This window comes from Drosophila ficusphila, unplaced genomic scaffold (genome assembly GCF_018152265.1).
Source record: "Drosophila ficusphila isolate 14025-0441.05 unplaced genomic scaffold, ASM1815226v1 contig_414, whole genome shotgun sequence".
NCBI classification, from domain to species: domain Eukaryota; kingdom Metazoa; phylum Arthropoda; class Insecta; order Diptera; family Drosophilidae; genus Drosophila; species Drosophila ficusphila.
In genome coordinates this window covers 6,803,831-6,818,303 of record NW_025064328.1, presented here as the reverse complement: position 1 = coordinate 6,818,303, position 14,473 = coordinate 6,803,831, and the positions used below count along the sequence as shown (strand labels likewise).

Sequence of the window (14,473 nt, the reverse complement as noted above, 5' to 3'; positions counted from 1 at the left end):
AAAATTGAAAGCTTCGCCTATGCCCACGCAAATCAATCCATCCAAAAACGCAATCAAACAGTTCATCGCTTCGTTTGTTAGATCTCGTTTTTATTATGGTTACTACGTGTATTAGAGATAGTATTTATGGCTCTGTAACGACTGGGTTACCTTTTAAGTCGCAGTTACGATTATGGTTTATGATTAGTGGGTATTTGGGGGCGCTGGCGAAACGAATAATATTGGGGGAATTGGAGTCCACGGCTCATTTATTAGTGTTTGGTATGCGGTATGCAAATTACAGTTAAAACAATTGGCATCGAGTAATCATTTTGGGTATCCACTGGCAAAATTTAAATGCTTGAGCAACAATTTTGAGCAATCTACCTTGGGGCGAACTACCAAATCCGAAATAAAATTATAACAATCGGGCCATCCGTAGACGCCGCTTTACAAATTATATACATAGACAATAACGTATAGATATATAGACATATAAAATTTGGCAAAACAAATTACGCGTACAACGATTAGAGCAACCAATTGACAAGCAAACCCAATAGAAGTTAGAAGACCTAGTAGAGAGCAATTAAAGACGCGGGGCAGGATATAGCGTTAGACCTATTAACGGCAAATATTAGAAACCTATATACAAGTTACGATACTCCGGCGATGACCGATGACCCGCCTACATGATGGAGCAGGGCATGGCACAGCAGAGGGGCAGGCACAAGGGCACCACGGCGCCACCTGACTTGGTTTTCGTCTTTGACTTAGAGCCGGACTCGTACTCGTACATTCCGGAACCCTTGGCCCAGCGACCCTGGAACATCGGATAAGGTTAATGCTGGATAATGCCACTTCAAGGTTTTAGGTTCTCACCCCTGAAGCAGATCCAGCGTGCATCTCCTCGCGCTTCATGACGATGGTGTCGTGTCCCGGCGGGTAGTACACCTCCTTGCCCGCCTTGTTCACGGATGGCACGTGCTGCTGGTTGGGCGAGGCCACCGCCGTTTCGATTTCGCGCTTGCGCACTGGCGTCTCGATGTCCACGCGATCCACATGGTCAGTGGTCTGAAAAAGCAAACAGAAGATTCAGTAAGCCACAATAAACAGAAGGTGTGATTTGTACACCCTAATTTAAGTCATCAAACAGCAATTAGGGTACAATTAACGCCTTAGAACTTTAATCTCTTGCTAGCGTTTTCGGCAACTAACTTTTATCAATTACTGCTTTTTTAAGTACCGTGATTATGATATCGTAAGCTCTTATCTGCCACTATTTTTACAGGCCCACTTTATCGGTAATTATCTATTTTATTGTTATGATTTGTAAATCACTAATGCCTGTAAATGTACAGATTTAATACAGACTTTGGGCAAATATTTTACAATTTTAGGAGTAAATTACTTTGTATTGAGCTGAGAAACTATCTTTAAAATGTAAGATAATTTCTATTATATACATATACTTACAGTTGCGAAGGTCTGCATCAGATCGTCCACTCGCTGGGGAGGATTGCTGTTCACCGGATACTCGACTCCGTCGACGGGGAACGGAGAGGGCGAGCCGTAGTCCGGACCACGTCGGTTGTTCGTGTTGGTGGTCGAGGAGTACTTGTAGCTGTAAGTGGTCGTGTTCGGTGGGTAGCCATTGCCATTGGCTGGCTGCTGTGGTGGATACGCGTTGCTGGGTGGCAGCTGCTTCAGCGGAGCGGGTTGGGGCAGACCCGGCTCGTAAGGTCCGCCGTTGGGCGGTCCATGGATGCTGTTGACCGTGTTCGAGGTCTCCGTCTCCTTGTAGTAGTAGCGGTTCACTCCCGGCTGCAGCGGCGGACTCTGGGGTCCTGTACCGTAGTTGGGACTGTGCGCCGGACTGTGCGGCGGATAGCGCTGCTGCGGCGGCAGCTCGTTGACTGTGTTCACGTGATCCGTCTTGTGGATGTTGTAGATAACCGTACGGTTGCCCGGCGGGGTACCCGCTGGACCCGATCCCAAAGGCAGCTGGCGAGGCTGCGGACTGACGCCGCGCGTGGTGGTCTCCTTGTGCTCCCGGATCTCGTAGGACTGGTTGCTCACCACCGGGCGATCGTTGGGCCGATTGAGTGTGGAGTAGCTCTCCGTGTTGTAGACCACGGTCTGTGGCACGTGCGACGGCTGCGGCTGTGGGTGCGGAATCGGCGACAACTGCGAGAAGTTCTGGCTGGAGTTGTGGCTCTCGTGGAGCTTGTAGCTGCTGTTCAGCGTGTTCGAGTTGTTCAGCGTGTGCGTGCGGTTAATGGTGCTGGTGTTGCTGCCGGGTCCTGTGGCCGGGATCTCGTACGTGTAGGTCCTCACCGTGGTGGTCACCTTGGTGCCCGGAGCGGGCAGGATGCCATCGCTCAAGGCGATGTCCTGCAGCTCCTTATCGATGGTGGTGCCGCTGGTCAACGTCTGGTGGGTGCTGCTCGTGGCGGGCAGCAGCTCCACGTTGTTGTTAATGGTGCGATTGCTCTCGTAGATCTTCGACTTGCTCTCGTAGTGTCCACCACCGGGGGAGTGGGCTAAATAATGTTTAAATTAAAGGTTAATTAAACCATTTTCTTAATTTAAACTTAAATTTATTGCTGCTTAATTGTTGTTCAATATTTAAATTCTTACCCAGAGTATAGGGCTTATCCTTGGTCTGGTATTCATCCCTCTTCAAGCTCGAATACTTGGCCGTGGACTGCAGGGTGCTGTAATCGGTGGGACTGAAGGTCTCCACATCATCGATAAACGGCTGCTGGCCTCCAGAGCCGGAGCTCTTGGTAGTCTTGACCACTCGCGTAGTCCTCGTTACGGTGCCCGAAGGATCAGTGCGTTCACTAAATGAAAATAACATTAATTATCGTTAGGATGTGATTTAATTACAACATTTAATAGTACTCACAGTGTTCTATAGGTCGTGCCATTGCTGGGGAGCAGATCGCGTTCCCTGTTGGTGATCTGGCGCTCCTGCTTAAGGTCCTCCAGCAGGGCATCCAGTTGATCTATGTTCTGGTCGGGCGATTTGCCCTGATACGAAACATTGTTGTCGCCAGAACTGGAGTATTGGTAGGATGACTTCTTATAGGCGTAGTTCTTGTCGTTCTGTTAAATTAATAGTGACGTATTAGTAAGTTATCACCGTGTAGATCATTGATCAATGTCTCACCCTGCCCCATTTCGAAGGCTTGTCCCGCAACGAGGATGAGTAATTTTCCGAACTGCTCGAGTACTGCATATCCAATTAGTTTTTCGCTGAAACGGAAACCAGTATCATTCATAAATTATTCAAATTCTACGTGTGAGTAAGTTAAGACGACTCGTGGGTGTCTGCGAGACACGTAATCACGGATTGCGACCCCGAATGGCAGGTTGATTCCGCTCCAAGGCGATTCGCAAGAATCCCAAGCATTTTTCCCACCCACGCGACCATTCGAAAATGGCCGCATTCGGCATTCTGAAGTGAGAACTTTTGGCGCATTAATGGAGGCTTAAGTCATCTGAAGTGGGCATCACTTGAGCACACAAAGCAGGGAATGCCAAACAACAGTGAACACCAGCAGGCGGAGGCTGTCATCCGAAGATGAAATGCTCTGGAAAGCGGCACAAGTGGTTCTAAAACGATTAGCTCCACAAAGAAGATACTGTAGCATGTATACATATCGAATGATTCGTAATAGAAAAAACAGATTAAAATTAGAAAAGTTACGGACTTTGTCAATTTTCAGCAAACCCATTTTCTTGCAAATTTGTCATAAAAAATGTCAAAACATCGACCAAAAAATGGAAAATAAACTATTGATGGAGTTTTTAAGATATTTTAATAACATATTCAACTCATAACTCATAAACCAGATTTTAATTAGAAACTTTATGGGCTTAGAAGTACTGGGATCTGGTTACTTTTCTAAAAATCCTGAACAAATCTTTTATCATTTCCCGTAATGTGTAGCCCTCAAAAACTAAAATACCTTTTAGCAGAGGAACCCCAAAAATTGCTGGCATTGATTTTCAGAACTGGCACACACACAAAAACAAGACAAAAGACAAAGGCAAAAAGTCGAAATTTCAATGTCAAACTGGTTTTCACTTTCGGCGTGTCCTTAAACTCCTTTTTTGTCTGGGCCGGAACACAAGGTGCACATACATGCACGAGAATATACACATGTATATAGTTTATTTTTTGTCGATTTTTAGCGATAACCTTGGGGTGAGAGATAGTCTGAGATGATGCAAAAATTCGAGAAGGATGACCGACCGGCGATGATGTCATGAGACGGAGCTTTTGACAGCAACTGCATTAAACGTCAACGCTAACTGGCTTAAGTAATCAAATCAAGGCGAGCTAAATAAATCACCTTTTCGAATGGAAATCGGGGGATGCTACGCCATATGGTCAACGGAATAGAGCTAATAAAGACACAAAACACAAATAATAATGCCTCACGTCAGAGAAATACACACATAAAATAGCATAAAATAAATAAAAGGCCAAATCTAATTGATGTCGCCGACCCCGCCTCCCCACCCACCCACTATATATCTCAGTATCTGCGTATCTCTCGGTTTCCCCGATCTCAGCACGTTTTTAGCCGTTCTCTGGGCCTCACTTTTGGCGACGAAAACAAAAACAAATAAAAAACCCGGAGAGCCGAGCGCGTGTTTTGTTTTTGCATATGTACATTGTACACACGCAGGTCAGAAATGATCTCATATAGTCGGATCGAAGCTCTGGGCAAACATGTTGTCGTCCGTCTGGCGATTTGAATTAACCCGCTCAACCACTACGTGCCATATTTGTAGTAAATATGCTAGTAAAGACTGATCACTTAGACATTTTTATTCGATTTTATGAATGAAATACTTATCGTAAAGTTATATTTTATTGATTATGTTAGTACGTTAATTGCACAGATTATATGAAACGGATGTATTTTATTCCACTTCGTTTTATAAATGCTTTCCGCTTTCTAGTGTGCAAATTGAGGCTAACGTTCACCTTAAATTTAATATTGGCCTACTCTTATAAGGTGCGTGAATTGTTTCTCCATTAGGAAAAACGGAACCTTAATACGTTAAAAAAAAAAAAAATCATTTGAACATAAACTTTTGAAAAAAGATATATAAAAGTGCGAAAAAATGACGAACAGATTTACTTTATTTAAATTTCTAAAAACAAACTAGAAGTTTAATCGTGACAAAAGAAAAACTACTCATTCCAAAATTCCCTTGAAATGCATCAGACAAACAGGATTGTTATGAATCAGAGGACTAAATATGGAAAAACTTTTGAGATTTTCACATGCCTCTCTTAGATCATTTTTGGAAAAAGAAACGGTAATGTAATAAGTTAAGAACCTACAATCAAGTGCATTTCCCGTTGGCGATAATATTTATAAATAGTATTTTTCAAAAAAAAAAAAATAAGATGGAGAAGATGAATTGCGAAGGGTTAAGTCATTGAAGTGGGCGAGGTCTCGAAAGGGGGAAGCCAGATTGCTGATCACAAATCGCCAAATGCCAGATCGCATACGTAGGCAATAGCAAACAAACTCGTAAAATAAACAAATATCGGACTAACAACGAGTTTGAAATGGACGAAAAAAAAGCGAAGGTGTTGTTGTCGTCGCCGCCGTTCTGTTGTTGAAATTTCCGAAAATCAAATCGAAACGTAGGCGAAATTTAACGTCTATATATGCGCCAGGCATGTATCATTATCTATATATGTTCTAGACACCCGTGTGCTGCGTATCTGTGTGTCGAGTTGCCAATTTGTGGCACCCACACAGGCCAAAACAATGCCCGAGTTCAAGCCAAGCGGACATAAACACGATATAGACGCCGTTTGAACTTGGCTAAATTAAACGAAAGTTTAGCGAGCGCCGTCGTCATACAGATACAAAGATACACAGATACATTTTACTGGGCGAATTTCCGAGCACTTTTTCGACTTTTGCCGAGCCATTTTTACGTTTTTTTTTTTTTTTTTGGTCCGTCGGTATATGAAAACAAATAATTCTATTTTTAGTTCACTGCCACTGTTCTTTCAATTTGAATACTGCGCCGTCTTGTTCGTCTCGGGAGGAAATAAATCGAGTGTACGTACGAGAGTGCCCACCGTACATGAATCATCTGGCCAAGAAGAGATATACACAACCCATCTGCCAGATACATCGCAACATAGTCGAGGAGGATGCGTTTCTGCTGCTTTTCGAATTTCACTTCAAAAAGCGAGTACTTCCACGTACGTGAAGAAACAGACGACAACTCGTAGGGAAAACTCGTTTCTATCTGCGGTTTCAAGCTCGTCTTCCATTTAGACCAAAAAAGCAGAAACAACGGCCCACACACTCTCTCTCTATCGCCCTGTCTATCGCACAAATATACTTGCAGCACTCACTGTGCGCTTTTCCAAAACTCCAAAAACGCAACTATCAGGTACAGTTCACTGGGGAGGGAAAATCTCTTCGATGTGCGGGAAATTCGTTGGTAAGTGTATTAGTGGTCGATCGCTCCCAGCACAAGAGTGTAACGGTTCGCGCAGTGTAAGTGGTTCGGTGTGGTAACGGTTCGGCTCTTAACGCGTCGCCAGCTCTTTCGGTACTGAGTGCTCCGATCCGCACTTGCCACCAACGATCCCCGCCAGTGCGATCCGATCCGATCCGATCCCGTCCCATCCAATCCGAGGGCAACTTGCTCCGGAGACGCAGCTCGGACCTGTTCGCCCGAGAGCGCCGCATCATGGGGAAACAGCCAATGCCGCTCTCGCTTTTGCCTCCAAAGCTTACGAAGAGCTTTTCGCTCTCCAACTAATGCCAATTGATCAAACAATAGAGAGAAAAAGTAAAGTGTATTTGATCGCAAATACTAAATACTCTTGGTAACTTCAAAATATTCAGTTACGATCTTTACCTATTCAAAAACTAAAAAGTTAAAATACACTCTCCAGATAAGAGTCTAAAAAATGTATAGATCAGTGATAACTCTATACTGATTTCCAATATAAATATGTTGTTTATGTTTTGGCCCATTGTTAAAATAGTACCTGATAACCCGATCTTAAATTTGAACTCTAAAACAAAGATTCTATGATTAAAATTCACATAAACCTCTACGAATTAGACTTCCAAAACGCGTGCTTGGTTTCATTAGCAAGCGCTTGTTAACCCTATTAGCAAACAAATTTAGAATTTGATGTTAGCAAAGTTTTAATTCCAAAGTGCGACCATATAAGTACATCAACTTAACAAAAACAAAATGCATTCAAAGCGTTAAATGGGTCAAATGGATCAAATTTAAAATATTTAAATGAAAGCAGACTGTTCAATAGGCATAGAATTCGAAGATGCTCCAGTTTTTGCCAAGCTATGATGCGCGATAATTTAATAACAAAAGTTTACTTATAAAAAGCTCTCTCGAATGCCCCGCTGCCCCCGAAAAATCCGTTCTCGTTCGTTTACTCGATACAAAAGAGTCAAGTGTTTCCATTTTATTCACTCGTATTGCGGTAGCGACGTCCATGATTATAGTGATCAGAGAATCTGGTGTTGATAAGCTTTTTCATAAAAAACAAAGACCGATGATGCCGGTTACAACTGAGGGGAGCAGCAGTTACGTTAAAATTACGATACTTAAGGTAGACGAAAGCGGTCAGGCTGGTCAATCGGGGCGAACAACCTAATCCTTGGCGGGCACCTCGATGACGCGCGGCTTGTCGATGATGCGGGCGGTCTTGTTGCCCTTCTCAACGATGCCAATGATCCAGGCCTGGTAGCCCTCCTGCTTTTCGATGTCCTTGCAATAGGCGGCGGCCTGCTCGCGCGGCAGGCAGATCAGTAATCCGCCAGAGGTCTCAGCCGAGTGGCCCTGCAGCAGCTGGAACATGTTGCCGCAGGCCTTGGCCACCGCGGCCATCTTGGCGATCACCGGCAGATTGTGTATGACAAACGAAACATCCTTCTTCTGGTGGGCTGCCAGAGTTTGCGCGTGTCCAAGCAGTCCGAATCCAGTGATGTCGGTGGCTCCGTGGGCATTGTACTTGTGCATGAGGCGAGCGGCCACTCGATTCAGCCGCGACATGGAGTTCATGGCTCGGTGGTATGCTTTGCGCACGTCCTCCTCGGACACCACCAGCTTGATGCGGTTCCAGCGCTCCGGCTGGTCAATCCATTGGTGGGCATTGACGGCCACCTGGGTGCCCAGCGGTTTGGTCAGCACCAGCACGTCTCCCACTACCGCGTTATCCGGTACTATGTACTCGTTCGGCTGGCAAATGGTCGACGCCACCCCACCAATGGTGCACCACGGATTGACCACGCTCTGGCCTCCTGTTACAGTGGTGCCCGCCTCCAGGGCTGAGTCCTTGAAGCCCCGCATGATCAGCGGGATGACCACATCACGCTCCTTCTCAGTCATCTTGGTGCTGACCGCCAGCAGCATTAGCATGTTGTCGCAATCGGTGACGCCCATGGCGTACAGATCGCTCAGCACATTGGCGCACGCGATCTTGCCCATCATGTAGGGATCGTCGACGATGGGATAAAAGAAGTCGGTGGTCTGCACTAGGCAAAGACCGCCGTGTCGCAGTGGAATCACCGAACAGTCCAGTCCAATTCCGATTCGGGGGATCGCCACGTTGAGGAACTGCGGCTCTTGGTCCTGGGCGGAGTAATCCTGCTGCAGAGCGGACACCAGCTTGGAGAGCACATCCTGAGGCACCTTGCATCCACGACCTTTCAGATCCGCAAATCGGGTGAGACGGAAGGAGGCATCCAGGTCGTGGGCCGTGGGATCAAATGGACGACGAAGCTCGGCATCGCCGCCGCCGTGGAGCTCCAAGTGGGCCGAGTTTAAAACATCAGCGGCGTAGCTCATCTTGCTTTATAGCTAAAGCATAAATAATACAAAAATTGGGGGGTTACTATTGGGTACCATCAATTAATGCACTTTTGCCGCGCAACAAAAACATAATGGGTCGCTCTATGCAGCGAGTAACTCGCGTTCTCCCCGGCCACGAATACAACAGCGCTCAGACGTGTATGTACACGATTTTTCTGCCGCGTGTGTGTAGCGCGTGCCGTGATTGGCTGATGCCGCGATGGCGGCTAAAACGGGCGAAGTCAGTATTTCTCCCCGTCTGCGAGGCGAGAACGTGAACAATGCCCACTCATTTCAATTGCAAAATGCCAAAAAGTGTGCACTTTGAACTTTTGTACTTAGTAGCTAACGATTTCTAAACTGTTGTACTTACGTTTGCTTGTGCGAATGTACAACGAAAATTGTATGCGGCCGAAAGTAATTTTATTTATTTTGCGCCTGCTTTTGCTTTTCCAACGAGCGAGATGTCACAACAGGGTTGCATTTGCTTATGCGGGCGATTCAATATGTGGGCAAGCGATAGTCAAACGCGATATTTGTTCACAGAGCTGCCAACTTGCCTGAAAGCTATCGATAAAAACGCGCGCCGAAGAAATAATAAAGAAAAATATGTTAAAAAAGCGAAATAAAAGAGGGATATCGAGAGGAAATGCCGACTCTCAGTGGTCTATCCACAAGAAACACTCTCAACACTATAAAACTAAATAACTGATAGTATAAACAGCTATGTTGAGAGCGCTTCGAAGATACCCAATGAGTGGTCTCGCAAACCTGTTGCGCTAGCAGAGTGAAAAGTAAAAGTGAGTTGGAGACCACGAATTTATTTACCTTTGTTCGTTGATAAGGCAAGTAAACTTTTGCAGCGTGGAAAATCATAATCGTTGGAGCGGAAAATCGGATAAACAAAGAACTACAACTGCCTGGAACGCTGTGACCACAAAAGACTTGGGCAACAAACTTGGTTTTGGGCCATGGGCTAAACTAAATTAAAACGCTGACGAAATTCCATAAACATGATTCAGCTACGCCTGCGCAGTCTGATTTTGCTGCAATTTCTTGCCCTGGCCAGTTCGGAATATGTTTATGGCGAGCCCAAGTTCAAGTGCCCCAAAAAGTAAGCTTTCTTGTTTAAATATTAAATGTTTGTAAAATAATTTTTGTTTAAAACAGATCCAAGGTCTTGTACCCCTGCGAATGTATAAAGGGCAGTGATGATGGCCTTTTTATACGTTGTGAGAACGTCAATTTGGCCACCTTATCTGTGGCCCTCCAAAATTTGGCCTCTTTTCAAATGCCTATTGAGGAGTTGACCATCTACAGAGGACATTTCGGTGTGTTTCATGACAGAATCTTAATTTGGTATTTTTATAATAATATTAATTTTAGTGCGTTTATATGGTCCTCTGTTCGCCCACATCAAGGCCCGTTTGCTGATCATAGAGGAAACGCCAGTAGCTACAATTGAGGATTATGTATTCTATGGTGTAAACAATACTTTGGAGCAATTAAAACTACTCCGAACGAATCTCAGCCACGTAGGACCGCTAGGATTTGGCGTAAGCACAACATTAACAACCGAAAACTAAATTTAAAAACCCAATACGTTCACAGATTCTTGGAAAAGCGAAGGAATTGGTAATCGTCGGCCATGCCTTTGTACAGCTCCCCAAGGATCTTTTTGCTGGCCAAGAGATTGCAAATAGTCTGGGAATTATAAGAGTGACCAATGGCAATCTGAGCGATCTGCCCGTAGAGACTTTCCAGCCTTTGAAGAAACTAAAAACGCTGGATTTGCATGGCAATCAGTTGGAGAATCTAAAACGCAATCAATTCAAAAACCTTAGAGAGCTTGAAGTCCTGGATATAAGTCACAACAATATCAAAAAGCTCGAGGCCCAGCACATAGCTGATCTGACAAAGATGGGCTGGTGTAATGTTTCCCATAACGCCTTAAACGAACTAAGTCGCGGAACTTTTGCAAGAAACTCTGTGCTTAAAGTACTTCATTTGTCCCACAATAATATTGCCCGTCTGGATGCGAATAGCTTTAGGGGAATGCGTTTCCTACGACGACTCTTCCTTAGCGATAATGTGCTTACAGATATTGGACGCGGTACTTTTGGCTCAGTTGCTCGCATTGGAACTATAGATTTGGCTCGAAACCAACTGAAAAAGGTCGAATATCAGATGTTTACGCAGATGAACTATGTGGAGGTGGGCTTTCTAAAAATATAAATATGTATTTAATATACTCACTAAAAGTTGTAAATTTCAGTTGCTGGATTTGGCGGAAAACAACATAACCAAGATTGAAAAAAACTCTTTTAAGGATATTTACCAGGCTGTGATCAACATTTCGCATAATGCCTTGGAACTGATAGAAACCGGGGCCTTTGAAAACTGTGTTAACATAACAGTTCTTGACCTGTCTCATAATCGTTTAACCAATTTTTCACGCCGAAGTTTTGACGAGACAACTTTTGCCACCTATTTTCAACTTAGCTACAATAATCTCACCAATCTAGCTCAGGTAAAAGTCCTATGATTTCCGTGTTAATAATCTCACTAAGTGTCTTTTATTTTCCAGATTCCCATTCAAAATATGACGGGATTAAAAGTACTCAATGCGTCGCACAACAGCATAAGCGAAATACCCAAAAATTGTTTTCCGAAACTCTATGAACTGCACACCATTGATGTTTCGCATAATAATATATCCAGTATATTTAATGGAGTTTTTCAAACGCTTTTCTCGCTACGCACCATTGACCTGAGTCACAATAGCATGCGGGAGATCAAGTCATCAACCTTTGGCACTTTGCCTACTCTCCTGTGGATGGATCTGAGTCACAATGAACTGGTTTCCGTAGTCCGAGGATCGCTGGCCAAATTGACCAGCATGCGGCAGCTGTACTTAAATAACAATCAATTGGAAAAACTCTTCCAGTTACCCATTTCTTTGAACGAGTTGCATTTCAGCCATAATAAATTGAGTGAAATCCCAGCGGGCACATGGCCAGTGATGAATTCCCTGATCTACTTGGATCTGAGCCATAATCAACTGGGTGATAGTCTTAATGGCCAAAGTTTTACTGGTCTGTTGGTGGTGCAACGTTTAAAACTTCAGAATAATGGAATAAGCCAGCCACCAATGGAGGCGGTATCGGTCATGTCAACGCTGCAGTATTTGTATTTGGAGGTGAGTAAATAGAACAAAAAAAAAGTAATTTAAATTCATATTTTATTCCTTCCAGAACAACAACATAACCACGCTCGAGCGCAGTGCCTTTGGCAAGTTGCCCGTATTGTTCGAGCTGAATCTGTATGGTAATCAAGTTAAGGATATAAGGTAGGTTGTTGTTTGATTTTTAATTTAATAATCAACCGCAATATTTAATCATTAATGTAGCAAACGAGCATTTGAGGGCCTGCTGCAACTGCTCACTCTGAACCTATCATCCAACGGAATTCAGCAGTTGCAAAATGACATCTTTATTGGATTGCCCTCGCTGCGAAATCTTGATTTGTCCTTTAATTCCCTGACTAAATTGGACAACAAAACCAATGGCGTTTTGGACGATTTACTTAGCTTGGAAACCTTGGATCTGAGTCACAATCGTATAAGTTTTGTGACAAAAAAACCTTTCCGTCCCATCAGTATATTCCTTACAATCTAAGGAACCTTAACCTGAGCTACAATCAAATGCCCGTGCTTACTTATGATATAACCTTTGGGACCAAGAAGCTGTATAAGTTGGATGTATCTCATAACCAGATCAATGACTTGAGAAGGGGAGTTCTATCCAATTTTACTTCTCTCCACAGTCTGGACATGTCCCACAATGAACTTGCCAATTTGGCATCCGAGGAGCACATATTCGACCTTCCTCAAAATCTGAGTAGCCTGGATCTGTCCCACAACCAAATCTACCACCTGCCCTTCGCCAATATAGTGAAAGTAAACTCATTAAAATATGTTGATCTTACCAACAATAGTTTGGAGGATGTGCCTGCCTCCATAGTGGGCAGCATGAGGAACGGCAGCGAAGTGCTTTTGGCGGGAAATCCCTTATACTGCGGCTGTAATGCGCGCCCTCTGAAGTACTTCATGCTGCAGCAAACGTCGCCTGGTGAGGATTTACAGAGCATTTACTGCAGTACACCAGCATTGATCAAGGACAAACAGCTTCTCTCCCTGGATGATGAGTATCTGCACTGCGCCGAGGACGAGCGGGAAATCTATAAGGGCTTCGACTATGAACAGCTTACTGATGTTCGATTCCGTGAAGTGCAAGCGTAAGCATGACATCTTTGATTTCGATTTAAGTGTACAAAGTATAAGATATATAAATCTGCCTTTTTTACAGAACCAAATCTGGCATGTTGACCCTGAGCTGGTTTGTTTCCGGTACTTCAGACGTCGCTGACTTCCACGTTTATATACGCAGCAGTAGCAACGAGGTGCTTCACCAGTCAGATTACGCCTACAACAATCGGACTGCCAAGATTCCAGTGGAAGAACTCATCGAGCTCGGAGAGGAGAAACTCCGTGGCGCGGAGATATGTATAGTATCACGGGATAGCGACGGCAACACCCGCAAGTGGTTCTCCGGTCAGTGTCAGCAGCTGCCTTCGCTGAAGCGTCCCCGCACTTTCTTCTTTGGGAACTTTCAGGTCAGAGGAGGAGTTTCCGCAATGTCCAGCAGCCTACCTCATTGCCTTTTGTATATAATACTCGTCTTGTTTGTTGCCCGCTTGTAAAAACAATAATCTTTTTAAACTTAAAGATGTAAAAACCTTGTAGCGTTTACTAATTTGTTCATATAAATATTGTGATTAATATGTATGTACTTTCTAAGATCCAATTGAATTTTTGTCAGGTAGAAAAGTTTTAAGTTTCTATCGATTCTGAGGCTTTAACGATCAATTCGACCTTGATCTTTGATCCTTTTGTTGGCCGTGTAAATGTGTCTCTGTGGCCATGGCTCACTGTAAGGACACGCTGTGCTCTGACCTTACAGCTAAACATGTGCGCGACGCCCTATTATCACAACCGTGCGCACATGTATTTGTTTACTTGGACGCCGCCTCGCGTGGGCAGCGCAATTGAGAAAGCGTTGAAGCCCACAGCCAACCAAACGGGCCAGCTGATGGCCGTTGGCCCAGGCTGGCGGACTTTCATTCAGGGCAAAAACACAAAGGCAGTAATCCGAACAGCTCCTCGGCGCGGCGATTCATTTCGGCCTCGGCTCCTGTTTGTGCAGCGGGAGCGTGTGAGCGGACGAAAGGACTCGCCCGAGAACCTGCCAAATGCGCACTCGCGCTCTTAGCCAAAAAGGCAAGCGAAGATTACAGTGGAGGCCGTTAATGTTGGTACAGCTACAGTATTGGGAGACTCCTGAAAGTATACTACGGATTATATTTGACCATTTATAAAATTCTTAAGTTATCCTCTGCCGTTTCTTTGCTTTATTTAAGTTTTCATAAATATTTTATTCAATATGGAAAAAAAATTTCTCTAAATAACGGGTTTTTAAATAAATATTATTGTATTATTATTTGTTTCCTAATACTTTTGTAACTTTGTGAAACTTTTATTGGAGCACAGATA

General features: G+C 44.2%; 3 protein-coding genes across 4 annotated transcripts; 1 reads left to right on the top strand and 2 right to left on the bottom strand.

The window, feature by feature from the left end:
• Positions 1 to 69: 69 nt before the first annotated feature.
• Positions 70 to 6,609, bottom strand: LOC108101525. Of its 2 annotated transcripts, XM_017205895.2 has the most exons (7): positions 6,386 to 6,609; positions 3,155 to 3,240; positions 2,891 to 3,090; positions 2,620 to 2,825; positions 1,456 to 2,522; positions 862 to 1,053; positions 70 to 802 (listed from the first exon to the last, which is right to left on the bottom strand). In XM_017205895.2, exons 2-7 carry the CDS (start codon positions 3,221 to 3,223, stop codon positions 668 to 670), a joined length of 1,869 nt encoding a protein of 622 aa, XP_017061384.1. In that variant the 5' UTR covers positions 3,224 to 3,240; positions 6,386 to 6,609; the 3' UTR covers positions 70 to 667. The 2 variants fall into 2 exon arrangements, with proteins under 2 accessions (XP_017061384.1, XP_017061385.1); XM_017205896.1 differs by lacking the exon at positions 6,386 to 6,609 and having other exon boundaries at positions 3,155 to 3,253.
• Positions 6,610 to 7,436: 827 nt separating this feature from the next.
• LOC108101528 (inactive selenide, water dikinase-like protein) lies at positions 7,437 to 9,370 on the bottom strand. Its single transcript, XM_017205900.2, has 2 exons — positions 9,236 to 9,370; positions 7,437 to 8,871 (listed from the first exon to the last, which is right to left on the bottom strand). The coding sequence occupies exon 2, from the start codon at positions 8,857 to 8,859 to the stop codon at positions 7,663 to 7,665; it is 1,197 nt and encodes a 398-aa protein (XP_017061389.1). The 5' UTR covers positions 8,860 to 8,871; positions 9,236 to 9,370; the 3' UTR covers positions 7,437 to 7,662.
• Positions 9,371 to 9,668: 298 nt separating this feature from the next.
• On the top strand, positions 9,669 to 13,720 carry LOC108101524 (chaoptin). Its single transcript, XM_017205894.2, is given in 10 exon segments — positions 9,669 to 9,976; positions 10,033 to 10,193; positions 10,249 to 10,418; positions 10,474 to 11,076; positions 11,138 to 11,392; positions 11,450 to 12,061; positions 12,117 to 12,211; positions 12,272 to 12,492; positions 12,495 to 13,158; positions 13,230 to 13,720. Coding segments are annotated over 10 exon segments (3,276 nt in total). The 5' UTR covers positions 9,669 to 9,875; the 3' UTR covers positions 13,624 to 13,720.
• Positions 13,721 to 14,473: the final 753 nt, after the last annotated feature.